Here is a 27,670-nt window from a genome sequence, read left to right on the forward strand (position 1 = left end):
CAGAATGTGTCTGGACACCTGCTGTGCCACCAGAGAACTAACTCAGCAAGTGTGAAGGGAGTTCACATGGGGGACTTGACCTTGAGGGCGCGGCAACCAAGTTTATCTGCATGCTCTCATTGCAGGTTCCTAAATAAACCCGTTTATGAAGAAAAAACAACACATTTACAGGAAGAAATAAATTAATTGAGTTCCTTTTCAAGCCATATTGTTAAATTCTTTCTATAATAATAGCTTTATTTCTGCAAGCAGTTACATTTCTGTGTTCACAAAAAGCAGGGAAAGAAGGACAAGATTTTATGACTCTTTTTCCAGGAGACCTGGCGAAGCCAAATTTTCATCAAGGTCATTGCCCTCAGTAAGCTTAGAGAAAACACTTCAAATGTCTCAAGACTTGAAACATTTCAAAATGAGAAGGAAATGTGGAAATATACTAGGCTACATGGGTCTGTGAGACCTGGAGAGTGCTAATTCCAAGAGCTTTCTTATTAAATAGCCCAAGCGTCCTATCCCACTTGCGGTCATCCTGTCCTCTGTGCAGAGGGGATTGAGCAGGATAATAACTCCCATTAGCACTGGGGGAGGTTTCACATGTAAATCCCCTAGCAAATGGAAGCATAAATAGAGAGCGTCCTGTTTAGTAAGTAAGCATAACTTGGGTGTTAGTTTTTTTCCCCTAGAAAAGTGGTCGCTTGCTAACTTTGAAGTTGGTGAGGCAGGCAGCGCTCAGTCTGCGGTGTGTGTCGGCTTTTCCTTCTCATCAGGGTTGTCCAGCATCCTCAGCCTCCTCTCCAGCCTCTGCCTCCATTCTTCTCTGAGTCTGCGGAGGGGAAACCGTGCACATGCTCAGTGCATTTGTCTCCAGCTATGCTGGTCGACTGAACCGTGGCTTTGTTTTTCTTCTCAAAGATACTTTTAAAAGAAACCCACTGTGTGTTCCCCTCCCTGTGTCCGTGTGTTCTCATTGTTCAACTCCCACTTATGAGTGAGAACATTCGGTGTTTGGTTCTCTGTTCCTGTGTTAAGGGGAGGGAGAGCATTAGGACAAATACCTAATGCATGCAGGGCTTAAAACCTAGATGACGGGTTGATAGGTGCAGCAAACCACCATGACACGTGTATACCTATACATTCTGCACGTGTATCCTGGAACTTAAAGTAATAATTTTAAAAACCCAATGCTGCTGGGCGCGGCAGCTCACGCATGTAATCCCAGCACTTTGGGAGGCCGAGGCGGGCAGATCACACACAAGGTCAGGAGATGGAGACCATCCCGGCTAACACGGCGAAACCCCGTCTCTACTAAAAATACAAAAACAAAATTAGCTGGGCGTGGTGGCGGGTGCCTGTAGTTCCAGCTACTGGGGAGGCTGAGGTGGGAGAATGGCGTGAACCTGGGAGGTGGAGCTTGCAGTGAGTTGAGATCGTGCCACTGCACTCCAGCCTGGGCGACAGAGCAACACTCCGTCTCAAAACAACAACAACGACAACAACAAACCAATGCTTTTCACAAACGAATAAAGAAAAAAATGAATAGTCACAAGGGCATAGTCTATGGATAGATGGCTTTATCCCAAATGTAATCCTTCCCAAATTGATAGGTGGATTCCATGTAATGCCAATCAAAATCCCAGCAAGAATTTTCTGTAGCTATCAACAAGATGATTCCAACTTCTATATGGAAAGGCAAAAGTAGATTAGCCTTAAGAAGTTTGAAGAACACTGTTGAAAGACTCACACTACCTGATTTGAAGCTTAACGTAAAGTTACCATCATCAAGGCAGTGAACAAACAAATAGATTATTAGCACAGAATAGAACAGAAAGTCCAGAAATAAATACACAGTAATATGGCCAGTTGATTTTTCACAAGGGGTTAAGGCTACTCAGTGGACGATGGATAGGCTTTTTAACAAATGGTGCCGGAACATTATGTATCTATATTCAAACAATGGGCTTGGAATCTGCTGCAGTCTGAACGTGTGTGTTTCCCCTCAGATTCATATATCTAATTCCTAAATTCCAAGGGGATGATATTAAACTCTGCTCAATTATGGGCCCGGCAAAGAATGGGAAGATTCTGGAGTCATGCTCTGAGGTCCTGGGGTTAGATAATATGCGCTTATTACAGGAAAATCAGAATAAACAGAAAAGAACTTTAAAAATTGAATTCACTTTCATCTTTCATTCTTATAAATAACGCTACAAGGAGTATAATACTTAATACTCTTTCCACATCCCAGTCTATTTTCCTCGGAGTGGCTCCCAGAGGTGAAATATTACCACTTAGAAGGTATAAATATTTTGAAGGCTCTAGGCACCTATTACCAGACTGGCTTCAGGAAAACTGCTTACTTACAACTCTGCTTAATTATGGGCCCAGGAAATAATGGAAAGAATCTGGCTCACGGGCCTGTTGCTGGGTAGTGCCTGTTGCATAAACACATGAGCAAGCAGGGCCTGAAAGTTGAAATATTGTCAGAGAATGAGGCACATGGGGCAGTACCATCAAGACGTTCACTCTGGGAGGCCGAGGCAGGCAGATCACGAGGTCAGAAGATCGAGACCATCCTGGCTAACATGGTGAAACCCCACCTCTACTAAAAACAAACAAACAAAAATTGGCTGGGATGGTGGTGGGCGCCTGTAATCTCAGCTACCCGGGAGGCTGAGGCAGGAGAATCGCTTGAACTCGGGAAGCAGAGGTTGCAATGAGCCGAGATCACGCCACTGCACTCCAGCTTGGGCGACAGATGGAGACTCCATCTCAAAAATAAAAAAAAGGGATGATTTACTGAGCTTATATGACCTTCTACTTTGATATCTACAGATTAGTAATTTTCATAATTATATTTCTAAATCATGGTTATTAAGTATTTATCCTATATTTTAATTTGTAATCCACCTCTCCAACCTGGAGAATACCCAGGTTCACAAGTTTTTTTTGTTACACATCTATGAAAGCCTCTGTAACTAAATCTGCCTTCAAATACATGACTTTTGTCACCTAGGATCTTTTAAAGCTCACTAATAAGGGCTGCTGCCTGGGTGTTTCATTGAACTTGATGCACTTCTTAATCTAATGTGGATTCATTCATTAACAAAAGGGACTGTAACTTTTACTGAGTGTGGTGGCCATGAAAATGCACCACTCAGATGTGAGGAGCAAAGTTGACTGGTGGCTGCAGCTTCTTTCCTTTTGTATTTGCCTCAGATCAATGCCAAGGCCAAACTTCTTGTAGGCTGCTCTAAGACAGTGACTGGGCATGGCCGTAGTATTAATGCAGGCCCATCCCAGCAAACTGCAGAACTTCTTTAACAGGTGGCTTTGGCTCACTGACTCCCCATTACTCTGGCCAAAACTTATCAGGGCTGCCCTGCTGTCTTCCCAATTCTAACTCCTTCTTTTTCTCCTTCATGGAGGTCAGACCGGCATCACAGTCTGATGACTTTCCTTCATTTCTCTGGCTTTGTGGTGTGGTGATGCTGGCTCATAACAGTTCATGAAAACCAATTATTAACTTTTCAGGAATTTTATAAGCTAATTTTTAAATATAGACATTATTAAAAGTAAATTATATAAACATAATTATTTTAAAACAAGGACACTGACTATGCAAAATTCATGACTTCCTAATTATTTTACTGCATTTTACAATCTATGCTCTTCAGATTGCTTAGGTCTATTTCACCTGTTATGGTGAAAGTACTACATGATGAGGTGTTACTACCAAACACCTCTTCTGAACTTGTCTTCATTGACATCTCACTGGTAGCTTGAAATAGACTGTGGTGGGAATATTTACACCATGGAAGCTGGCAAACACTATAAATCATACATGACTTGATGTATCCTTTTGTTCATTGTCTGAACTAAGGTTTGGCCCTAAGGCCAAATCTGGCCAGCTACCCATTTTGTACATAAGGTTTTATTGAAATATAGCCCTGCCCACTTGTTTACATATTTTATTTACATATGGCTATGGCTGCTTTCACACTACAATGGCACAGCTAAAGAGCTGCAATGCAGATCATATGACCTAAAAAGCCAAACCAGCACTTTGGGAGGCCGAGGCGGGCGGATCACGAGGTCAGGAGATCGAGACCACGGTGAAACCCCGTCTCTACCAAAAATACAAAAAAAAAAATTAGCCGGGCGTGGTGGCGGGCGCCTGTAGTCCCAGCTACTCGGAGAGGCTGAGGCAGGAGAATGGCGTGAACCCGGGAGGCGGAGCTTGCAGTGAGCCGAGATCGCGCCACTGCACTCCAGCCTGGGTGACAGAGCAAGACTCCGTCTCAAAAAAAAAAAAAAAAAAAAAAAAAGCCAAAAATATTTACTGACTGGTTCCTTTTAGAAAACGTTTGCTGACCCTTGGTCTCAACTTAAACGATGGACAAAATGTTAACATGGATTAAATTTAGAAGTGTGTCATGTCTATAGCTAATACATTATAAATAGCAAAAAAAATTGAGGAAATATTCTTTCAGTACTAGAAAACTATTATCTTCAATAACATGACTTCTTTTCTGAATTGGATAGTAATCAAATGTTTACTTGTTGTATGATTTTTTTCAAATTATGATTGAATTGCAACCATCAGTTGGCCCAGATACGAGAGGTTGGCAAAAATGAATAAAATCACATTTCATTATTATTCTCTGTGAGAATCACGTGACTGTATGGGATTTATAATGGGCATTGTGCGTTTTCTTATTGTTTATAAATTGTGTGCTACACAGCTTTCATATCAGTCAGACTTGTAAACATATGTATGTATATACACACATACATTTTTCCTCCAGAGGGCCAGGTAAACATTCATCAGCACACCACAGTTTCCTTCCAATTTTTCATTCACAGGTGCTTCCTCCACATCTAATCTCCTCTTGCCCTCTGCTTCTTAGAGGACCTGAATTAACACATTTGGTATGATGCATTCATTCTAGGAAAAATAAATAGGAATCTAGGGTTCATAATATATTTATTCACTTTTTATAGCAGTTATACACTATTGCTAAATGGTAAGGAATTCAGGTGTCCATCTACCCAAATGTCTTTTAAATCTTGTTTTATGAATATTCAGACACTTTGCTGCTCCTTTTTTGTTGGTATCTTTCATTACTGTGTTGCTTCTGTTTATTTTGGGGTTCTCAGTAAACCGGTGAATACGAATTTATATGTGGGGCTTTCCTTTTTAAGTAGGGAAGGTCCATAGGAGGAAGATAATGCTTAAAACTTGGCTTACAAATTCAGATACATCAGAAGAGCCATAGGACTGGCACTAAAGCTCAGAGAGAATATTTTTACCTTCAGCCTAGAAATATTGGCCTCACTTTTCAAATGGAGACCAAGTAATGTTTACTATTTCTTGTTCTAGATTCTTCTGATTTGTGGAGGAGTTGTTAATTCCTAGGAGCACAGATTCTCCTTGATAAGTCTGGGGCTTACCTAGAAAGCAGGATGATATTTGTGAGACTCTTAAGCCATAATCATGATGTTATTCCTGGAATGGGTGAGGAGAACTGGATCTATAATTGTATTTTTCCATCTTATGCTAGGCACTAAACATATGTGTCAGTTTGGGTCCTCCAAGAAGCAGATTTGTGGGAAACATCTGCGAAAAATAAAGAAGGGAGGAAACTGAAGCAGTCAAGAAGAGCCTTTAGACTTCAGCGCTGGTCTGACATCTGTGAAAAGAGAGGGGGGAGATAACGATTGAGTAGGAAGAAACCACCCCACAGCACTGTTCTGAGGAAGCTTGGGCTGGGCTGGTGGGAAGTCCCTGAGCAAATGCTGCCCCCAGGGGAGCCATGTCATGCAGGAATTGCCTGGAACTAGCACCTCTGCCACCCTCAGTAATTGGCTGGGAGCAGCCTGGGAGAAGCATGGCTTTGGCTCATACACGATGGTGGATCCAGAAAGGCAGCAGCCAGCACTATCAGTCATCTATGCTCCCAAAGCAAATGATCCTGAAGGTCGTCTGAGTGGGGCACTTCTGTGGCCACTATGCTATGTAAAGAAGAGCAATTGAGTACTCCGTGTCCTCAAGGAATTTAGAGTTGACTGAATTCTTGATCTCCCATTTCAGATCTCAGTACTCCAATCTTGATCTCTATGCTTTTACTTTAGTATGAAAAGTCAGATGATGATTTTGCTACACCTACTCCATTCTCGTAGGCAGGAAGCATGCCTTGACAATTGTTTTTTTATAGTGGGGAGAGGCGGGCCTGAGTCTGGTTTCCTTGTGGCCTGCAGCTCACTGGCTACATCTCTGGTCAAGGGGCAGAGCTCAGTCCGTTCACACAGGCTGACAAGCTTTGGCATACTCATTTGACCAACTCAATTTACCAGCTGCATTTCCTATCCTTTCAGTTTGAATGAAAAAATCTGACGAAAAATTTTCTCCCTGCTTATTCTTTGTAGAGTAACTCTTGTCTTATAAAAAGTTTGAAATAGAGATTTCATCTGGCTAGTAGATTCTGAGTCCAATTATCTTATTGCCTGAAGCTGAAAACATCCTAATTGATACAATCGATAAGCAAGCTTCAGTGCAAGAGAGAGGTGAGTGGTTTTGGGGTGAGGCTTGATGCACCCCCAGATTTAATGTCTACCTGACACTGTTGACATCTGCTAAATTATGAAGTGGTATTTTGAAGATGACACTTCTTGCCTGAAAACATTAGTAGTTCATATAAGCACTGTCCAGTTTCTTAGTTATAGCTACTGGCTGGGCACTTAGGTGTCCATAAGACTTATTATCTAAACTGAGATACTTTTGAAAATAAAACAGACTGCAGTCAATTATTATACCAAACTGGTAGGTGTCCATCCAAACTGCCCCAGGCAAACCAGGAGGTATGGTCACACATCATGCCGACACGACACTCGACTCTTCTCAAATTGCCTTGATCAGTTGTTTGCAAACACTTTCCAACTTCTTTGGGGGACTAACCCATCCATGTTCTGTTGCTTTTCTCTATTCCAGACTCAGAGAAATTAAAGAAGTTCCCAGTTCTGGGGCCACCCACTTTGTCTTGTGATCTCACCCCAGGACTTCTGCCAGATATAGCACATCAGTTCCTAGGAAAAATGGATTCTCTCCATCCCCAGCTTCCTTCTCTGAGTCACTGAACCCACAGGTGTGTGCTTAACACACTCCACCCAGCTCTGGAACAACATCTTGCCAGGTTAGCCCAGCAGAGGGAGAGGAACATAGACATTATTGGATTTGTTCTCCTGTCAACAAAGGGGTTTGGTGGAAAATTTGGAGGTTTTTTGTCTCTACTGCTCACTCAGACATTTAGAACATTTCTTGATTGCACGGTGGATTGGATTTGCCTTTTATAAATTGAGGGCAGAATTTAAAAAGGCCTGTGTGTTATGTGTGTGTGTGTGTGTGTGTGTGTGTGTGTGTGTATGTGTACATTGGAGGGTGGGCATTCGCATATAGTGGAGTTGGGGGAGGCAGAGCCCACAGGGGTGGAATAGGGACTCAGGGGTCTATGATATTTATTGGTCTGCAAGTATATGTTGGGAGATTATTACTTTGTTAGGACAGTGTTTCAAACTATTTGCTCAGATCAGCGGGGATTTAAGCAAATGTTCTGACATTTTGGTTCTAATTTAAAAATTCTAGATTTTTTGTGAAACCTGGTTCATGTGGGATGTGTATGTGTTTGCTTTGCTTTTTTTATCAGCAAAAATAACAGTAAAACCACGAGGTTTTAATTCATTGTTTAACCAATTAAAAAGGCTTTTGAGAATTTTAATTCACAATTGATAAGCGTGATGGCTCTGGTGCGCGGCCTCGAGGCTGAAGGAGGGACCCAGGGAGTGGCCTCGCTTCTCCGGCTCCTGGTGGTATCCTGGTTCTGAGTCCTGTGGCCGCTGCAATCTTGTCTTTAAACACTTAGTTGGGGGAGACTGATGAAATGTTTCATGCTGAGCACAAAGATTTATTCTTTCAGTCATAGAAGGTAGAGAAAACTGCTCCAAACTTTAGAAGAGGGGGTCATTTCTAGGGAACATGGGAGCCTGGAAAATTAATGCATTTTGTTCTATGGACAATTTCCAATTGATTGCCATTTTTATAACTTATTTTTTACTTAAAAATGGCACAGGATCATTACAGAGAGTTTGGAAAAAATAGGAGAACACACACAAACACACACACACACACACACACACAATCTGTCATCCTATTGGTCAAAAATAACCACTTTCAGTATCTTAGTGTATTTTTTTCTAATCTTTTTCCTTTACATACTATATATTTAAAAGTTTTACTATCTTGACAAAAATAAGATCATATTGCAAGTTTTGCTTTCTGGAAGGGAAGATACAGCACAGGGCTCAAGATGGGATCTGGCTTCCAGTGGGTTCGTGGGCCAGGACTGGAGGACGGAAGATGGTGGGGACCACACAACGGACTCTCTTCACTTCCCTGAGAATCTAATGGATTGGATGCTCTAACATGAGACTCTTCTAGCATGTAGGAAGGCCTAGTTTTGCCCATTAGGCCACCAGGAGTGTGGCTGGAATGTTGGCAGAGCTCTTCTCTGGGTATGGAAGGAGGGTCCTCTTGGGCTTAAGAAAGGATTTTGTTTTAGAAATTCACTTTGAGTTTTACACATGTGAATTACTCATGTTTTCAGTTCGGCATGCACTAGGCAGACACAGAAACATGGAATCACAGTGCTCTGCTGTGGGGAACACATGACTACCATTCCATCTGCAAGTGGACATCCTAGCAGACAGACAGCCTGGCTAGCCTCTCCCATTTTAGGGACAGAGAACCTGGACAGGCCCAAAAGAATTGAGCTGATCCTTCTGCTCCAAGGCATTTGACGTGTGAGGGTAGGTGCTGGCCCTGGCATCTAGATTGAGGTTGACACACATGACACGTCTTCCCACATAAGCAAACCTTCATCTCTCAGCAGACTCCTTGGAATAGAACAACAAGTTCACTTGCCAGTGAGGGAAAGACCACATTACCCTTCTCCCAAGAATCTTGATACATATTATCCCAGATGAGGGATCTTTTTATTACACTAGTTTTTCACAGATATACATATCTGTCAACCTAACCCTGAAATGTAGTGTAACAACATGTGCTAAAGATTGTAACAGAGAAAGGGTAGCGAACAGATTGTTTTAGTTTATCAAGACATAAATAACATAACTTCATTTTTTGTATTAAAAAAAGTCTTGTCCATATCTCTGAGTCATTGGTTCTCAATCAGGGACAACTTTGACCTCCAGGTGGCCTTGCTTCTCACAATGTGTGTGGAGATCTTACAGATAGCTAATGTTTTGAGGCCAAGGATGCTGATAAACATCTTAGCACAGACCAACCCTCCACAACAAAGAATTATTTGGCCCTGAATGTCAATAGTGCTGAGGTGGAAAAACCCTGGTATACTTGCAAGACTGAATGAGTGGATGCATTGGTGATGTTTTCTATTTTCTGTGTTTTATGATGTTTTGACATCTTACAAAGTTTGCTGGCTGGGGAGAGACTGCCCCTGCTAGGACTAGCCCTATTTTAGTGATAGCAAAAGGCTTGGCCAATCTCCAGACCAACCAATCTCAAGTCTGTAGCCTTAACCACCTCCTTGTCTGACTCTCATACAGTGAGCCACTATTTCCCCTGCCCTTGATTATCCTGGGTCCAGGTACCAGGCAACTGGAAACCACTCCTATAGCCCAAATCCTGCCAGAATGACTCAAACTAACTAATCTTGAATTACACACTCTGCACCGCCTTGCCTTTTTCGTAGAAACCCCAATAAAGACTGTGGCTGAGAGGTTCCCGCTAGCTCTTCTCCCACCTGACCAAAACCAGGAGCTTCCCCTCTGGCCCTGTGGGACATGCATGTGTGATCTCCTCCTCTGGGACCTGTGAGCACAGTGAACTTCTTCCTTCCAAGCCTTGCTCCCATTTCCTCATGAGAACTTGCATTTCCTCCTGTCGCTGCACAGAGTTTATGCTTTCATGTCCAGCATATGTCCATTCCTACAGCAGTGGGTACCAAAGAGAATTCCCTACCTCCGTCTTCATATCTGGCATATCTCTGGGAAATCCACTTTAAAAGTAATAATAGAGAAATGATTCACATACTTTTTCAGGGCGCTTCTTTCCTGACGATCTTCCTCCAGTTCTCGGTAAAAAGTCTGTTTGCTAATTTCTTTTTCCCAGAAGCTTTTGAGCTCATGACAAGTTTCACAGCAGAAGACTTCTCGACGGATGTATTGATTGTTCATCCCCTGAAATATACAAGTAAAGCAAATCTCAGTTCTTTAAACAAAGCCACTCTACGTTTGGAGTGATAGAAAGATGAGCTTGCATGTAGACACTGCCATTTACACTTTTTTTTTTTTGGTGACTGTAGACACATCACACACTTGTATTCTAAGTCTGTTTCCTCAACTGCAAATGGGAATAATAATAGCTATGCCAGAAAACATCATGAAAAATTTTGAATTAGACAAAACCAAAAAGGGTATCTGGTAACTCTTCCAAATTATCTGATTTTAAGGCTTGCCGTTTTCACTGTCTTTGAGCTATTTGACAATTTTGTAAATTATAGAAAAATTATAGTAATGAAAATGGTTCATGAACAGAGAAATCCAAATAAATTCTGTGCAGTGGAATGCAATTGCTATACCTACGAATATCAATTTTTTCATTGATGTGTTTTTAAAATTTTCTTTTGACTCAGTTGTAATATCTTACTAGTTTTTTCCTTATTTATAAGTAAAATAAAATATTTGATACTTCTTCATTTTATATTTGAATATGATTCATTATTTTAGCTTTCTTAAAAAACTGTCCTTTAACAGTTACTTCAGTTGTGTGTGTGTGTGTGCATGTGTAAGATGCGCATCGTCAACAAAAGTGCTAAGCCTCATGCATGACAAATGGCCAACAACCAGTTAACAGTGTGCTCTTTCCATCCTTCCTCACAGAATAGCAAGAGCCTCTGCTGTCTATCAAGGACCCAGTGTGGGCCGGGTACGCTTTACACACTGTCCCGTCTGATGCTCACTACAGCTCTGTCTCCACTCACTGTTCAGATGAGGAAACTAGAGAGAGAATCTGCTTGTGGCCATCACTGAAAATGGAAGAGCTGGCATTTGAACCTAGGTCTGTCGGTCTTCAGAGCCAGTGCTTTTTGCTCTGCAGATCCTCTTTGCTCACACGAAGTGCCCGCTGCATTTGGAAATGGGTATGTCCGGAGCAAGCTCGTTCAGCATATGTATACACATCCTCTGAAGGGACACATATGTAACCCAAAAATGTTTGCTTTTTACCTTAACGTGGCCCACTTTCCAGATCTCAGTAGTGCCATCAGGCAGGCGGACACAAATGCCTGCACAACAGATCCCTCCCTGCCTGCTGGCAGCTCCTGCTCAGAGAAATGCTTCAGCCCTGGCTGGAGACTGGAAAGAGACCTGGTCCCTTACTCCACAGCTACAAAGTCCCTATGACCCCGTGCAAGCTGGGTTTTCCTGGGGTACCCAAAGGATTAGGGGCGAGAGAGGAGTTTAGAAAAGGCTTCAGAGAAAACGCTGGCCGCTATGGCTCACGTCTGTAATCCTAGCACTTTGGGAGGCCAAGGCTGGTGGATCACGAGGTCAGGAGATGGAGACCATCCTGCCTAACACAGTGAAACCCCGTCTCTACAAAAATACAAAAAAATTAGCAGGGCGTGGTGGCGGGTGCCTGTAGTCCCAGCTACTCGGGAGGCTGAGGCAGGAGAATGATGTGAACCCGGGAGGCAGAGCTTGCAGTGAGCCGAGATTGCGCCACTGCACTCCAGCCTGGGCAACAGAGTGAGACTCCATCTCAAAAAAAAAAAAAAAAAAGCTTCAGAGAAGAAATAACATTTATTATTTTATATTTATGATATAGAATAATTTGTACTTTATTTATATTACACTTATATGTATAATAGTAGAATATGATGCTCTCATCAGAGGGGCAACAAGAGCTTCCCACTTGAAGGGAACAGCATGTGTAAGTGTACTGGGGTAAGAAGAAGCTTGCAACTGAAAACAGCTTTGGGTATTGGATAAAGATTTTAAGAATCCACTTCCGGTGTTCTTCCTGGACCCATCTTCCAATCACCTGCTTATTTCTGTAGTCAGAGCTGCCCTAGAAAAAACCACTGAGCATGCGGGTGGGCGGTGGCAGCGAGGCAGGTCAGGGTAGAGACGATTGAAGGAGACGCGGGGAGAGAAGAGGGAGAGAACATTTTCCTCAGTGCCAGCTGCTCTGCAGGTGGTTCTCACTGGTCACACACAGCTACGTGAGGGCCATTGTTTTCTTATTTAAAACATTTTATTTTTTATTAAACATTTAAAAATACTTTTTAAATATATTTTTAAATTGACAAAAGCTGTATATAATTGTGTACAAGATGACGTTTTGAAATGTGTACACATTGTGGAATAGCTAAATCGAGCTAATTCACATCTCATTTTGCACATAAAGGAGCTGATTTTCAGAGGCATTGATAGATGGTGTTGGGGTTCCATAGCTTGAGAGCAGTGTGGCTGTCAGCACCTGGAGCCTGCACTCTTCCTACCGCTCCTGGACACTCCCTGGAAAGAGGAAGTTTGACTTAGGTGCCCTCTCCCACTTCAGGCGCTCAGTGACCTTACCCCTTCCTGTGACTGATGGACGCTGGGGTGTTTGTGACTTAGAGAGGTAGAGCTTCTTGAACAGAAGCTCAGTCGTATTTTGTTTTTAATACATTGAAGCATTTAATGGGTGTTCAGTTACTCAAGTTAAATGACCCCCTTCCAAATTATCTTTTTCATATGAAGATCCGGCCCCTTTGGAGTATCTCAGACATTGAGGGTCTGAGCGTGGATTGCTTTTCTACTTTCTGGGTAAGGGAAACGCTCACATCCAGTCACCTTCTGCAGTCTGCCAGGCTGGGGCTGCGCCGTGGAGCCTCTGAAATTTCTCTCTCAACCCTGGGACTGTCCTCCAGCCTGACCCGCTCCTATCTTTCAAGGGCATATTTCTCACTTATTTTCTTTCCCAGGCTAATCATTCAGTGCACAGAATTCTAATAAATTTCTAGCCACTGGACATTGAAAGAGAAGCCACTAACAAAATACATCTGATTTTACATTTTCATTCATAGAACTAGGCTGTGGAATGCATGCCCTCCTCTAGCAATTAGGTTTCCTGTGGGTTTTGTTCAGGCTCCAGGAATATCTAAGGCATCTCATTTTCCTGATGTACAAGTTCAAGATAAGAAGACAGTGCTTGTTTTTAACTGTGATGAAGGTGTTAAATGCAGAATTTGCAATGTAAGTATGCAAAAGGTAATGCCTTTTAAGGCCGGGCGCGGTGGCTCACGCTTGTAATCCCAGCACTTTGGGAGGCCGAGGTGGGCGGATCACGAGGTCAGGAGATCGAGACCACGGTGAAACCCCGTCTCTACTAAACACACACACAAAAAAAATTAGCCGGGCGTGGTGGCGGGCGCCTGTAGTCCCAGCTACTCGGAGAGGCTGAGGCAGGAGAATGGCGTGAACCTGGGAGGCGGAGCTTGCAGTGAGCCGAGATTGCACCACTGCACTCCAGGCTGGGCGACAGAGCGAGACTCCGTCTCAAAAAAAAAAAAAAAAAAAAAAAAAAGGTAATGCCTTTTATGTGCATAATATTTTCACAGATTTTTTTAAATTACAAAATACCCCTAAAGATTACAAGTTCATACTAGGTACCTGGTATTTAGAAAAAGGATAGCTTGGTCAAACAGGTACTCATTGAAATGTTCCTCTTTTCTCAAAATTGATAATGAACATTTTATTCTAAAGAACTTCATTATGAAAACAAGAGAGGCCCGTGCAGGAACACAGCCTGCTCACATCCGCATGGCATTTTGCATCCTCTCTGTTTGGGAGGAAGGTGTGGTTTGGATACGGAAGGAGGATTTACTCTAGCAGATACTGTATTTGCACAGTCATGAACTGGGTTACAGAAAATAGCTGAAAGCAGGGTGGTGTCTACACACCCAAGGAGTAAATTAAACCAGGGTGAACCTGGGCCAGACGTGGTGGCTCACACCTGTAATCCCAGCACTTTGAGAGGCCAAGGCAGGTGGATCACGAGGCCAGGAGATGGTGACCATCCTGGCTAACACGATGAAACCCCGTCTCTACTAAAAAAAGAAAAGAAAAGAAAAGAAAAAAATACAAAAAATTAGCTGGGAGTGGTGGCACATGCCTGTAATCCCAGCTTCTCAGGAGACTGAGGCAGGAGAATTGCTTGAACCTGGGAGGTGGAGATTGCAGTGAGCTGAGACAGTGCCACTGCACTCCAGTCTGGGCAACAGAGCAAGACTCGGTCTCAAAAAAAAAAAAAAAAAAAAAAATTAGGGTGAACCCAAAGGAAATCAGGCTGTGAAGAAACTGATGCATGCCAGCTCTGCTTCTCATTCCTTTTTGATCGAAAAACATTTATAGGGTCTCTGTTTTCATAGAGTAGCTTGAGAGTAGTGGGCATGAGCTTTGGAAGGACTTAGGAGGGGACATGAACTCAGATGTCTTCAGGGATCCGTAAGCATCCCAAACGAGTGAAGCCACTGGGAGCAGTGGCACCAGGTCTTGAAGGGCACGTGCTCTGCTTCAAGACATGCATTCCAAAAGGGTCCAACACCACACTGGCTGAAGAAAACACGGCGTTTGGCTGGGTGCAGTCAGAGGGCTACCTACCTGCCCCTCCTAGTGGGTGCATTCTCTATCTGCAGATAGAGCCCATGTCTTTCTTCCTTAGCTTTTCTCGAAACCTCCTCCCTGTGCTCTCCCTGCAGGGCACCCTGAACTATTTTGCTTTCTCTATGCCTTCCTCCTTCCTACGCTGTCTCACGGGGCAGCCCTCTATCCTGCTTCTGCACCCAAGCATGCAGATACCATTCTGGCTGGTCAGACTTGCTATTGCTGTCATTCCAGCAGGAACTGGGATTGGAGTTCTTCACCAAGCCACAGCCCACCCACTAGGGGTCATGTAGACACAGCTGTCCTGTCTGCGAAACACAGCTGCATCCCTACCTCCCTTGTCAGGCCAGGAGGCTGCATCCTGACAACCAGAATGGAGAGAAAGCTCAGTGGAGGACTTGCACTGTTGTGACTTGAGCAAGAAAGCCGTTCACTTGCTCGGAGCCCCTTTCCTTAGCCACAAAGTGGAGATGAAGTGTGGTAACATACAGGAAAGTGCCCTCAACACAGCCCACCATTCAGTCCCCAAATGCCCCTCCCTGCATGCCACATGCTTGTTCAGGGAACTCACAATGCATCTCCTGATCCCTGGCAAGCATCAAAAGTGTTAACTGAATTTGAACCACCACCTAAATACAGTCTCCTTGTCTTTATACATGATATCAAATGCTTTGCTTCTTATTGACTCAGCTCATATTGAAGCCTTATTTATCTCTGTTGCTGGGCTGTAAGAATTAGAAAGACTTAGATCATGGGGATAAGAGGCTTCCCATCTTGTCCCAGACCCAGTGCTGGACCGCATCCAGAGAAGCCTTTAGCAAAGCTCTTGGTGATGAGTTTCACCCTTACATCACTTAGGATGTTATATTTGTGGGCTCTCTGTGGTCAGGCCCTATAATAACATTTACTGAGTGATGCTGAACATGTTTAAGGAGTGACTGTCTTACTAAAATTGGCAGTTGCCACTGTGCTGACTCTTGGGCTCAACCCCTCCAATGTTATTTCACAGCATCACTGCTTGTTTTACTGAAAACTGCTGGTGAACCTGAACTTCAGCAGTTAGAACTATGACAACGTGCAAGAACTTCTGTAAAAGAAAGTGCATTTTGTTTGAGATGAGCTGTGACATCTTCTTCCTTCCAGTTTTAAAAAACTTGTTTTATATTTATTGCTCCCATTTACTCGGCTCACTGTAGCTGGTGTTGCCCTCTTTGAACAGAATTGATAGCAATTTTAGAAAAGCATTTTTAGGAAAACATCAAAATAAGGCAGGAAACAGGAAATAAAAAATGTCTACATTTCCCTGGCGGTATTGATGGAAAACCTAGGCACTGACAGTGGCTCTCTCTGCCTCTGCACCTGGCCCAGGCAGAGACAACCATTAGCTCTATGCCATATGCATATGGTACTGCCCCTGTCGGGGCTCAAATGAGAGTGGAAAGGCGCTAGTTTCTCAAGTTGTTCTCTCTGTGTGGTTGGGAAGAAGGGAAAGCCGCTGTGATCTCCTGGGGGATGGATTGGTAGGGTTTTGTTGTCACAGAAATAAGAAATACTAAGCAATGTGCAGACACATAAACCCATTAGGTACCTGAACCCTCCTAAGCCACTTTTAAAGATTTATAAGATTAAGCTCCTATTTTTTACATGAGCAACTTTTCAAACTCAGTGTCTCCATTCTATTGTTGTGCAATTGATTTTTGTTTATAAACTCCATTTCAGAGGTGCACACTCACATGCCTTCTAAGTTTCCACTTGCTACTTTCATCCCATGTGTATGCAGATGGAAGAGAAGAGACTTCTCAGGGGAGTGTGTATGTGCTCTTGGTGTCTTTTTGTTGTTGTTGAGATGGAGTCCTGTTCTGTCGCCAGGCTGGAGTGCAGTGGCTCGATCTCGGCTCACTGCAACCTCCGCCTCCCGGGTTCAAGCAATTCTCCTGCTTTAGCTTCCTGAGTAGCTGGAATTACAGGTGCACGCCACCACGCCCAGGTAATTTTTGTATTTTTAGTAGAGACAGGGTTTCACCATGTTGACCAGGATGATCTCAATCTCTTGACCTCGTGATCCGCCTGCCTCGGCCTCCCAAAGTGTTGGGGTTACAGGTGTGAGCCATGGCGCTCGGCCTTGATGTCTTTCAAATTCCTTCTAAACCTGAGGTTCTCTCAGAATATAAGATCATTTATTTTTCTTAGAACCCAGATAACTGTGTTGTCTTCCATTCCCCAGGGGCTCAAAAAGCAGGAGCAGGAAATTTAAATAACTGTAGTGTCCAGAAGGCCACATACTTGAGTTGTTCTGGTTATTTTTATAAAAAACATTTAGGAATATTATCTGCTTCTGACTCCCACCTTTAAAAATCAGGTTTACTACAGTTATCTTTTTGTTTCCCCAGGTTTTATAAACTCATGGGTAGAGGGCAATAGTTCTCCTTTTAAAAGTATAGGCAGCGGGGGGAAATGCATTGGTTTTGGCAAATGAAACTCAGCCCTGCAACAACAGGGCGTGGAAGTGAGTTCAGAAAAGGAGCAGGTCTGCCCCCACCAAGTGGTCAGACAAAACTGCCTACCATATCTTTGCCTACTGGCTGGTGGGCTGCAGGTCTGTGGTCTCTGGCTTACTTTTATGCTCTTTATTGAGTGCTTACTGAATACCTTTTATTCTTCAAAGCGCTCTACATCTTACCTTCAGTTCTCACAACAACTCTCTTCTTACCGTCATTTTACAGAGGAAGTACAAAGAGGCAAGCCACTGCCCAAGGTCACCTTGTTAATGGTGATGGAGCTGGGATTTAAACCACACCCAACTCCAAAGCCTGTGTCATCACCAGCAAACCACCCAGCCACGGGACAGAGAGATGGCAGCTCATGACAACAGCTGGGTACCAAGAAAGCAGGCATCCAGTTGAATCTGTTGAGAGCAATGCGCAAGTCATCACTGCTTTCTCAAAGCAGAACTAGATTAACTTTCTCCCAAGATGATTCCCCGTGCACCACATCAAGACACACATCCCTTTTCCTCTCTGCACTTTCTGTCGAAGTGCTCACTGTGGCCAGTTTCATGTGGGTCATGGTAAGGATAAACAAACAAACAAAAACTAGACTCCCTCTGACACCAGCACCAAACGTGTTTGTTTGTTTAGCCCCCTCACATGGAGATTCTGCTTCCACAGGTGCAGGCGACTCACTGTCACTCCATTTCCACTCAGGTGGTCTTTTTCACCCATGGTGAAAATATCTTTAGGTCCAAAGTTTCTCGGTCTGGGAGCTAAGATGTCTCCACCTGACTGTGGCCGGAGACATTTGGACTGGTTTCTCCTCCCACTGCACCTTCAGGCCCCACTGGACAGAGGGCAGATTGAGCTTCCTCCCGTTCCTCTCTCACCTTCTCAGATGGAAGCTGGACTGCAATGTGGGAGTGCGCTGCTTAGTGTCTTAGTTTAGCACTTTTCAGAAAACATTTTCTTTTCCTTTTCTTTTCTTTCTTTTTTTTTTTTTTTTTTGAGACAGGGTCTCCCTCTGTCGCCCAGGCTGGAGTGCAGTGGCTCCATCTCTGCTCACTGTAACCTCCGCCTCCGGGGTTCAAGCAATTCTCCTGCCTCAGCCTCCTGAGTAGTTGGGATTATAGGCACGTGCCATCATATCCGGCTAATTTTTTTTGTTTTTAGTAGAGATAGGGTTTCAGCATGTTGGTCAGGCTGGTCTCGAACTCCTGACCTCGTGATCCGCCTGTCTCAGCCTCCCAAAGTGCTGGGATTACAGACATTTTCTTTTTGACTTCCCCTCCAAAATTCTGTCAGGCTACTTGAATTTCAGTCTTGAGTCCCTCTGCACAATCTCGTTGTAATTAATATCCTTCAAAGCCACCTCAAATTTTGCCGGCAGTATATTTGAGTCTTAGGAGGAGGCTCAGGGGAAATACAACATCATCTGGGCAATATGAGTGAGTTCTTGGGTAGCTTGGAGTTTTAACTAAAAAAGGACTTACATGGGAGAAAAAAGCTTATACTGGAAGTGTCCACAATAACTCAGCCCTGTTATTCCCTCAGAGCTTACCTGAATTCATTGGGGTGACACCAAGTCATGAAAGAGGGACACACAATTATGAGAGAAGTCCCTGTGACTTTTAGTCCATATGACACTTATGAAGCTTTCTTTTGTCACATGAAAAATGCATTGGTCTGGGAATTAAATGAGACAATGGAGCATGAAAAGTACTTAACATAGTATCTGCTCAATAATAAATATGTATCATCATCATTATCTATATTTCTATTAGCAACCTGCATTGCAGACAGTACCAAATGCCATCTCATTTAATCCTCAGCATATTGTGCTAGATTTTACTATTCCTGTATTTGTGAGTGAGAAAGTGAATCTGAGAGGTTGACTTTCCCCAAGCTCCAGAGCTAATGATGGGGCGAGCCAGGAGTCCAGACCTGCTGATTTCACAGCACCCAGAATGTCTATTCATTGGGTGCTGACATCACAGAAGTGACAGTGAACAATGAATCATATTTGGCAATTGCTAATGTGATCTTAAAAATTATCTCACTTAATGATATCAAGAGCTCCGGGAAATAAATCTTATTATTTTCCCTGTAACCAGACAAGAAGCCAGGGGTATAAGGTTTAAATTCTTGTCTAAGTCACAGAATCAGTAAGCGCTGATACTGGGCTCTGAACCCACAATGTCTGATGCCAAAAGTCCTGTCATCACGTCCCACAGTTTGAGCCACTTCCCTCCTTCATTTAGGGGAAAGTTCGTGTGCCCCAGAAAAATAAGGACTAGTTAGCATCTGTCATCATAGACTATAATTATTCTAAGATGCTCTGCAAGGGTCTCGCTTGGATCCATCCAGGTCCGTTCTGCGTGCTCAATCCTGCCAGGTTGTCGGTGGGCTCAGGGAGCCTTGCTGACTAAATCAAATAGGAACCTCACCCAGGAGAGGAGTGATAGGTACCTCTCCAGGGATCAGGATGAGTAGGCTCATAAACATCAGCCTAGTTCAAGAACTAGATTTCGACCGGGCACGGTGGCTCACGCCTGTAATCCCAGCACTTTGGGAGGCTAAGGCAGGCAGATCACGAGGTCAGGAGATCGAGACCATCCTGGCTAACACGGTGAAACTCCGTCTCTACTAAAAATACAAAAAATTAGCTGGGCATAGTGGTGAGCACCTGTAGTCCCAGCTACTCGGGAGGCTGAGGCAGGAGAATGGCGTGAACCTGGGAGGCGGAGCTTGCAGTGAGCCAAGATCACGCCATTGCCCTCCAGCCTGGGCTACACAGCGAGACTCCGTCTCAAAAAAAAAAAAAAAAAAAAAAACTAGATTTCATCATCTGTTCAAGAACTAGATTTCAAAATGCTGTAAAGGTCAGTATTGAATCAACGGACAAAACTGGAACATGGACAATTACAGGATTGCATCAGTGTTATAGAGTTCCCAAAGTTGATGAGTGTACTCTAATTATGTAAGAAGATGACTGTGTTCTTGGGAAGTACCCACTGAAGCATTTAGAGGGGGAGGATTATGATGTGTCAACTTATCTCAAGTGATTTAGAAAAGATATAGTTTGACAAGGCAAATGATAAGCAGGGTAAATGGTGATGATAGGTGCATCTGGCTAATGCTATAGAGGAATTGTTTGAATTATTCTTTCTGTAATTTTGAAATTACTGCCAAGTGAATGTTAAAAAGTAAACACTACTTTTATCTCCTTTCAAGAGAAAAATTGCTATTTACTTTGCTTCTCTTCCATTTATCACCCTCCCTCTCACAACTTCTTATGCAGAGCCCCAACCTCTGTAAATAAACCCTGAACACATTTTGTAGTGTCACAAGCTAACAAAGGCTTAAAAAAATAGGTAAAGGGCATTGCAGAATTAGTCAACTTGAGAGTTCTCAATATCCAAAGAGGGAACAATATGCACAACAAAATAAACAACATGATGTTAGTTACAACCCAAAGAATGAATTCAAATTAATACAAATTATTGAAATAAACAAATGGAGGAGAAAAAACAACTATTACTTTCAGAAGAATTCCAGTGAATAAGTGTAGAAAGAATGAGGAAAAGAGAAAATCACCATGAGAACACCACAGCAATAATACCACAGTAATAATTATTGCAGGCAGAATCCATTGTTCAGTGGTAAAATGAGTGGATGACATTTTAAGGAGGAACACAATTCTTACATGACATCAAAGATATGTCTCTAAAAATTTAATAATTATTGGTGGTTTTAACATACGATCACAAATTGTTTGATACTCCCCTCTCCCTAGAAGGTGGAGTTAAGTCCCCCTCCCCTTCAGTCTGGGATGACTTGGTGACTGAGGGGAAAGTAGTCACTTTACAGTGGATAAACAAATACCCCCTTAAATAAGTGTGGTTAAGGCTCTCAGCACTACTAATAAGTATTGTGGATATCATGTGTCCCTTGATGTGACATGATGTGACATGCTGACTCTATGATGCACTTCTCCTAACACCAGAATGCTGTCTATTCATGAGAAAACTGCAGACTAGCTCAAATTCTGGAATATTTTACAAAATACTTGAACACTGTTCATTTAGAAGTGTCAAGGTCATGAAAGATAAAGACTGAGAAACGGTCACAGATTGGAGGAGAATAAGGAGATATGATTGATAGATGTATACACCAATAAATGCAACGTGGTATCCTGGATTGAATCCTGGAACAGGAAAAACAAACAATAAGTAGTGGAAGACTGAGATAATCTGATAAGTTCTGCAGTAAATTTTACTGTACCAATGCTAATTTTATTGTTTTGATAAATGTACCATGGCTATGTAAGATGTTAATATTAGAGAAAGCTAGGTGACAGGTATATGGGAACACTCTGTACTATCTTTGTAACTTTCTCTAAATCTAGAATTATTTTGAAATAAAAAGTAAAAAGCACATGACACCATCAGCAGACAGGAATTAAGGAGCATTGTTTGCCTGAGGAACATTTTCAATGCACAAAGAGATAGTCCGTCCTGGAGCGAGCAGCGTCCTGCTGTTTAGCCCTGTGTCATGTGTCCAGGACTAGGAGTTAGGAGACCCCCCCCCCACACTCTTTATAGGGCAAGTTACTTGAACTAAGTTTCTGTTTTATCATCTGTAAAATGGAACAACATGTACTTTCCCAATTAACCAGTTTTCAGTGGAAAAGGCTGCTGTGGAAAATGTTTTGCCTGACACAATAAGTGCTTAATAAAATCTTGGACTGCCTAATTTATATCCTTGTGTGGATTACCGATAGGTCAGAGGCCACAAGCTCAGAAGCCTGTGGAGTCCTGGTGTGTTTAGAAGGCTCTGTGGCAAATTCTCGAATGCACGGCTTGTTTCAAACAGACACTGCCACTCAACTCCAACCGACTATTGCCCATGGGGCATGGTCCCAGAGTTGCCTGATATTCAAGTTTTTCAAAAGAAGCTGGAAATCTGATTTTCAAAACATGTAATTTCTTTATTTTTAAATGTTGATGATAATTTACAGACATTTCAAAGCTCTGTGCGGAGCATCAGAATATGTCTGTTGGCTGGACTTGGCCTTTGGGTCACTAGTTTTTGAGGCTTACATGGATTAATAGAGAAAACTTCTGAGTTCCCCATGGACCATGTAGCTAACTATGCCTTAGCTTCCTGGAGAAACGTACACTGGGTACACATAGAGTTGAAATAAAACAAAGTGAAAGCAACTAGAGAAAGCACCATCCCAGGGCCGGGCGCGGTGGCTCACGCTTGTAATCCCAGCACTTTGAGAGGCCAAGGTGGGCGGATCACGAGGTCAGGAGATCGAGACCACGGTGAAACCCCATCTCTACTAAAAATACAAAAAAATTAGCCGGGCGTGGTGGCGGGCGCCTGTAGTCCCAGCTACTCGGAGAGGCTGAGGCAGGAGAATGGCGTGAACCCAGGAGGCGGAGGTTGCAGTGAGCCGAGATTGCGCCACTGCACTCCAGCCTGGGCAACAGAGTGAGACTCCGTCTCAAAAAACAAAAACAAACAAAACAAACAAACAAAAAAAAAAAAACAAGAAAGCACCATCCCTTCCCGGTTACTGTTAACCACTGCAGTTTTATTGGTCACAACCGGGCTGTTCAATATGATGTCTAGTCACTTAATTGTGACTAGAAGGGAACTGGGAGGTCCTTAAGCTCATTCTGCCATGCACAGAGATGCTCCTGGGTTTGCCTCTATGCCTGTTTGGATTGGGACCAGGAGCCAAGGCAGGTCTCTTTTCTCTGGGGCTTTGACCCCATAATCTTGTCCCTTCAACTAGACCCTTAACTACTGTGGGGCAAGGACCTTACTTAATATGGTACCCTTGGCCCGGTGCAGTGGCTCAAGCCAGTAATCTCAGCACTTTGGGAGGCTGAGGCAGGTGGATCATCTGAGATCAGGAGTTCAAGACCAGCTTGGCCAACACAGTGAAATCCCATCTCTACTAAAAATACAAAAATTAGCCAGGCATGGTGCCCCATGCCTGTAATCCCAGCTACTTGGGAGGCTGAGGCCGGAGAATCGCTTGAACCGGGGAGGCGGAGCTTGCAGTGGGCTGAAATCGTGCCACGGCACTCTAGCTTGGGTGGCAGAGTGAGACTCCATCTTAAAAAACTAAAATAAAATAAATACATATATATATATATGTGTGTGTATTTTTTTTTTTTTTTTTTTGGAGACCGAGTCTCGCTCTGTCACCCAGGCTGGAGTGCAGTGATGCTATCTCAGCTCACTGCAAGCTCCGCCTCCCGGGTTCACGCCATTCTCCTGCCTCAGCCTCTCTGAGTAGCTGGGACTACAGGTGCCCGCCACCACGCCCGGCTAATTTTTTGTATTTTTAGTAGAGACAGGGTTTCACCATGGTCTCAATCTCCTGACCTTGTGATCCGCCCGCCTCGGCCTCCCAAAGTGCTGGGATTACAAGCGTGAGCCACCATGCCCGGCCAAAATAAATAATTTTTTTTTAAAAATGGTCCCCTTCACACAGTGTGCTCAGTGGACAAAGAACCTGTCATCCCCTCATGCCACTTGCCAGTCAAAATTCTCCAAAGAATTTAGAGCTAAAAGCAATTACTTCTCTAGAAAATCTTATATTCTGCTCCTATTAAAAGCTTTTAAAAAGGCAAGGTGGCTAAAATACAAAAATTGGCTAACATATTGTTTCTCCCCTCTGCTTCACCAAACTGCCAGTCCAGTGGCTATTAGGCCTTCACTAATCAATGTTACTTTTTTCCTGAACAGGAAACGGGCTATGTATATTTCTTGAGTGGGCTCTAGCCAGGAACTGACTTCCCAAAATAGCTGCATTTTCAGAAACATTGTTTACTTTTAGAAATGGACTACCTGGAACGAAGGCTCATGAGTGATCTCTGTCACCCTGTTGAGTGAGAATAGAATTGTGGGGTGGATGTCCCACATTCCTGACCCACACTGTGTGCTTTCCATCAATCAAGTGTAACTCCTCAGAAATTTGTGGTGCCCCAGAGAGGCAGCCAGGTCTAAATAGAACAGCCTCCGGAGGACACAGTGAGGCGTCTGGAAGAACAGCACACTCAGCACCCTCGGGGAGGTGTGGAGGGAAGTGCCCCGGGAAGCAAAGAGCAGGGGGCTCCTAGCGGCTTCGGCTTCCCTCTCTTAGGCTGCTTCTCCCTTTGTTTCCCTTTTCTTGGGATGGTCTACATATTTGGGATGCACATGGAAATTACTGCATGCCATCATTTATTCAAAGAAAATCCCCAGCATAATTTGGTCAAAGAGTTAACAAAGTTTTGGCCGGGCGCAGTGGCTCACGCCTGTAATCCCGGCATTTTGGGAGGCCAAGGCGGGCGGATCACGAGGTCAGGAGATTGAGACCATCCTGGCTAACAGGGTGAAACCCCGTCTCTACTAAAAAATATTCTTGAGTATAGCGACAGACTCTGAGTGCAGTGGTCTCACCCTAAAAGGGTTTTTTTTGTTTTTTTTGTTTTGTTTTGTTTTTGAGAAGGAGTCTCGCTCTGTTGCCCAGGCTGGAGTGCAGTGGCGCAATCTTGGCTCACTGCAAGCTCCACCTCCCGGGTTCACGCCATTCTCCTGCCTCAGCCTCCCTAGTAGCTGGGACTACAGGCACCCGCCACCACGCCCGGCTAATTTATTTTTGTATTTTTTAGTAGAGACGGGGTTTCACCGTGTTAGCCAGGATGGTCTGGATCTCCTGACCTCGTGATCCGCCCGCCTCGGCCTCCGAAAGTGCTGGGATTACAGGCGTGAGCCACTGCTCCCGGCCAAGAGTTACAAAGTTTTACACTGTTAGCAAAGATGCTCCTTTAAGACTCTGTTTTTAAAAATGTGAATGTCTTTTTGTGCACGTGGTAAAATATTTCAAAAAGCACTGAAGGATATGAAACAAAGAAGTGTTTCCCATTTTACTTTACTGCAGTCAGCAACACTTCCCAAAGACACCCACTGTTAATGATGTCATATTTGTATTTCCATCTTATTAGAAGCATATATATGCATGTGTACAAAATATTGTTGTTTTTGCAAGCAGGGCCATACAATAAACACTTTTGCATTTTGCCTTTTTTTTTTTTTTTTTTAGACCAAGTCTCGCTCTGTCGCCTGGCTGGAGTGCAGTGGCGCTATCTCAGCTCACTGCAAGCCCCGCCTCCCGGGTTCCCGCCATTCTCCTGCCTCAGCCTCCGGAGTAGCTGGGACTACAGGTACCCGCCACCGCATCTGGCTAATTTTTTGTATTTTTAGTAGAGATGGGGTTTCACCGTGGTCTCCATCTCGTGACCTCGTGATCCACCTGCCTCAGCCTCCCAAAGTGCTGGAATTACAGGTGTGAGCCACCGCGCCTGGCAACATTTTGCCTTTTTCAACCAAGAAAATATTTCCTTGCCAGCATACATTGTTTTTCATGGCTGTGTAGTAATCTGTTTATGGATATGCCATAATTAACCATTCTAGTATGGATGGACATTTGAATTAATTCCTGCTTGGGTCTATTACAAAAAAGTCCAGAGTAAATCATGTTTTGTTCACATCTGTAAGTATATCTGTAGCATAAACTCCTAGAAGTATAATTGCAGGTCAAAGTCCATGTACCCTGAAATGTTTACAGCATAATTCCATATTGCCCTCTGCTGTCACGGGAGTGTTGGAATGTTTGTGGACTTCGCAGAACTTCTTCTGTAGAGGTCCTTCCAGTCTCAATGACAGAAAAGTATGGGATGTCAATGTATTCACCTCTTAATGAAAAGACAAGCACAGATTCAGGTCTTGGATTCAGGAGAACATATCTGAATGGACCACCTTAAGATAGACCATAGAAAGCAATTGGCTTTTCTAACTCAAAAAATATGTGTGAATTAATGAATTGATGAGTCATGGCAGCGCCCATAGAGAAGTAACCAATACATTTCTCAGTTCAATTTTGCATCAAAAATAAAAAATAATTATAATTTAAATAAATAAACACAAACATTAATCAGTTTCATTGCATTCTTATGCTAATAGGACAGATACATAGTTTGAGATAAGTGAAAAAAAAAAAAAAAAATGTTCAAAGTCCTAACTGTAGATAGTTATTTTAAATGGTCAATTAAAATTTGTTTCTCCTATTTGCTTTGAATGCTATTTGGCTTAGAGTTACCATATTAATACTAACATACAGTTATTTCTAAAATACATGTTTGATGCTTTTTATTTTATGAGTTTCATTCACTTTTTTGAAAAGTTATTTTTTTTAAAAGAGTTTGTAAGTCTCCTTATCTGAGAGTTGAGGTGTTTGATCTACAGGTTCATTGAGGTCCGTCTGGCTCTAATAGTCAGGAAAAAATCATCAGCCTCAAGTTCAAGGGAATAATCTGTATCTTCAAAATTACAGGGGCTTTGTGTTTCAGTTTTTTCACCTTCAAATGAGGGTATCTAGTTGCTTTGCACATATGTGAAGGGCAAATATCAATAATTAGATAGGCTTTAGCAAAAGGAGACTGTTCTTTGATAAATAAGCAATTCTGTTTCTCTGCATCCCCCCCACCGCCCCCAGCAAAAGTAGTTTTTTCTACAGTGTACATCTATTGAGAGGATTAGTTCAATTTTCAGTAAAATGTTATCAATTTGGAAAAGTCATAATTCCAATGGCAGTTCTTAAGTTTACTTTTCTAATTAACTTACATTTAAAGAGTGCTAGAACTCACTTTTATAATAAACTTTAAATTAAATATCAATTTAATCAAATAACATTTATTGAAGCTTGACTGTGTGAGGCTCATGCACTTGAGTCTATCTGATGAGGGGCTAGGGAAGAGTCAACTGTATCAACTCAGAAGAAAGGGAATTCTACAGTGGAATTTCCCAGGTCTCAGGTTAGTCAAGTAAAAACCCCAAATTCATTATTAATCCCCCCACCATCAGCTTCCTGAGAAGCTTCCATGATCCAGCATCTACAATGAACATTTCCTTGGGACTAAATTATCCATCAACCAACATGAGACATATCTTTATTTTGGTTAATCTCCAAAGAGCCTTGCTCTGTGAGATTGACCCGAATTTCTGGCTTTTTCCACACTCTTTAACATGAAATTTCTGCATTATTGACATTTATGAAAAGATGGAAAAACATCAGAGATGGAAAAAAATCTACTGGCCCATCTGTTATTCCCAATTGGTACAGCGTAGGTGTTCAAGGTGAAGAGAAAATGAATTCAAGTGGTCAATAAAGGACACACATATAAGGGGGGTGATGTCTATTTCAATTTTCAGCCCAAGTTGCGAGATATTCCCACACTTGACAACACAAGCTCAACGTACTGTACCTTAAAGATGAATTTGCAGGTGGACCGATACCCGGCTAGGGTGCAAAGAAGGGCAAGACTCCCAGACCTGCTGTTGATTCCTCAGGTCCAGCTCGGGAAGGCCACAGATGCTGTCCT

General features: G+C 43.0%; 1 protein-coding gene across 1 annotated transcript; it reads right to left on the minus strand.

The window, feature by feature from the left end:
- Positions 1-223: 223 nt before the first annotated feature.
- FAM240B (family with sequence similarity 240 member B) lies at positions 224-27,670 on the minus strand. Its single transcript, XM_055269961.1, has 3 exons — positions 27,554-27,670; positions 10,121-10,266; positions 224-820 (listed from the first exon to the last, which is right to left on the minus strand). Exons 2-3 carry the CDS (start codon positions 10,261-10,263, stop codon positions 727-729), a joined length of 237 nt encoding a protein of 78 aa, XP_055125936.1. The 5' UTR covers positions 10,264-10,266; positions 27,554-27,670; the 3' UTR covers positions 224-726.

This window comes from Symphalangus syndactylus, chromosome 3 (genome assembly GCF_028878055.3).
Source record: "Symphalangus syndactylus isolate Jambi chromosome 3, NHGRI_mSymSyn1-v2.1_pri, whole genome shotgun sequence".
NCBI lineage: Eukaryota > Metazoa > Chordata > Mammalia > Primates > Hylobatidae > Symphalangus > Symphalangus syndactylus.

Coding starts and splice junctions, on each gene's coding strand:
- FAM240B (XM_055269961.1), bottom strand. CDS start 10,263: ATGAACAATCAATACATCCGTCGAGAAGTCTTCTGCTGTGAAACTTGT. Junction 821..10,120: donor GAAAGAAGCGCCCTGAAAAA/GTATGTGAATCA, acceptor TCCCCTCCGCAG/ACTCAGAGAAGAATGGAGGC.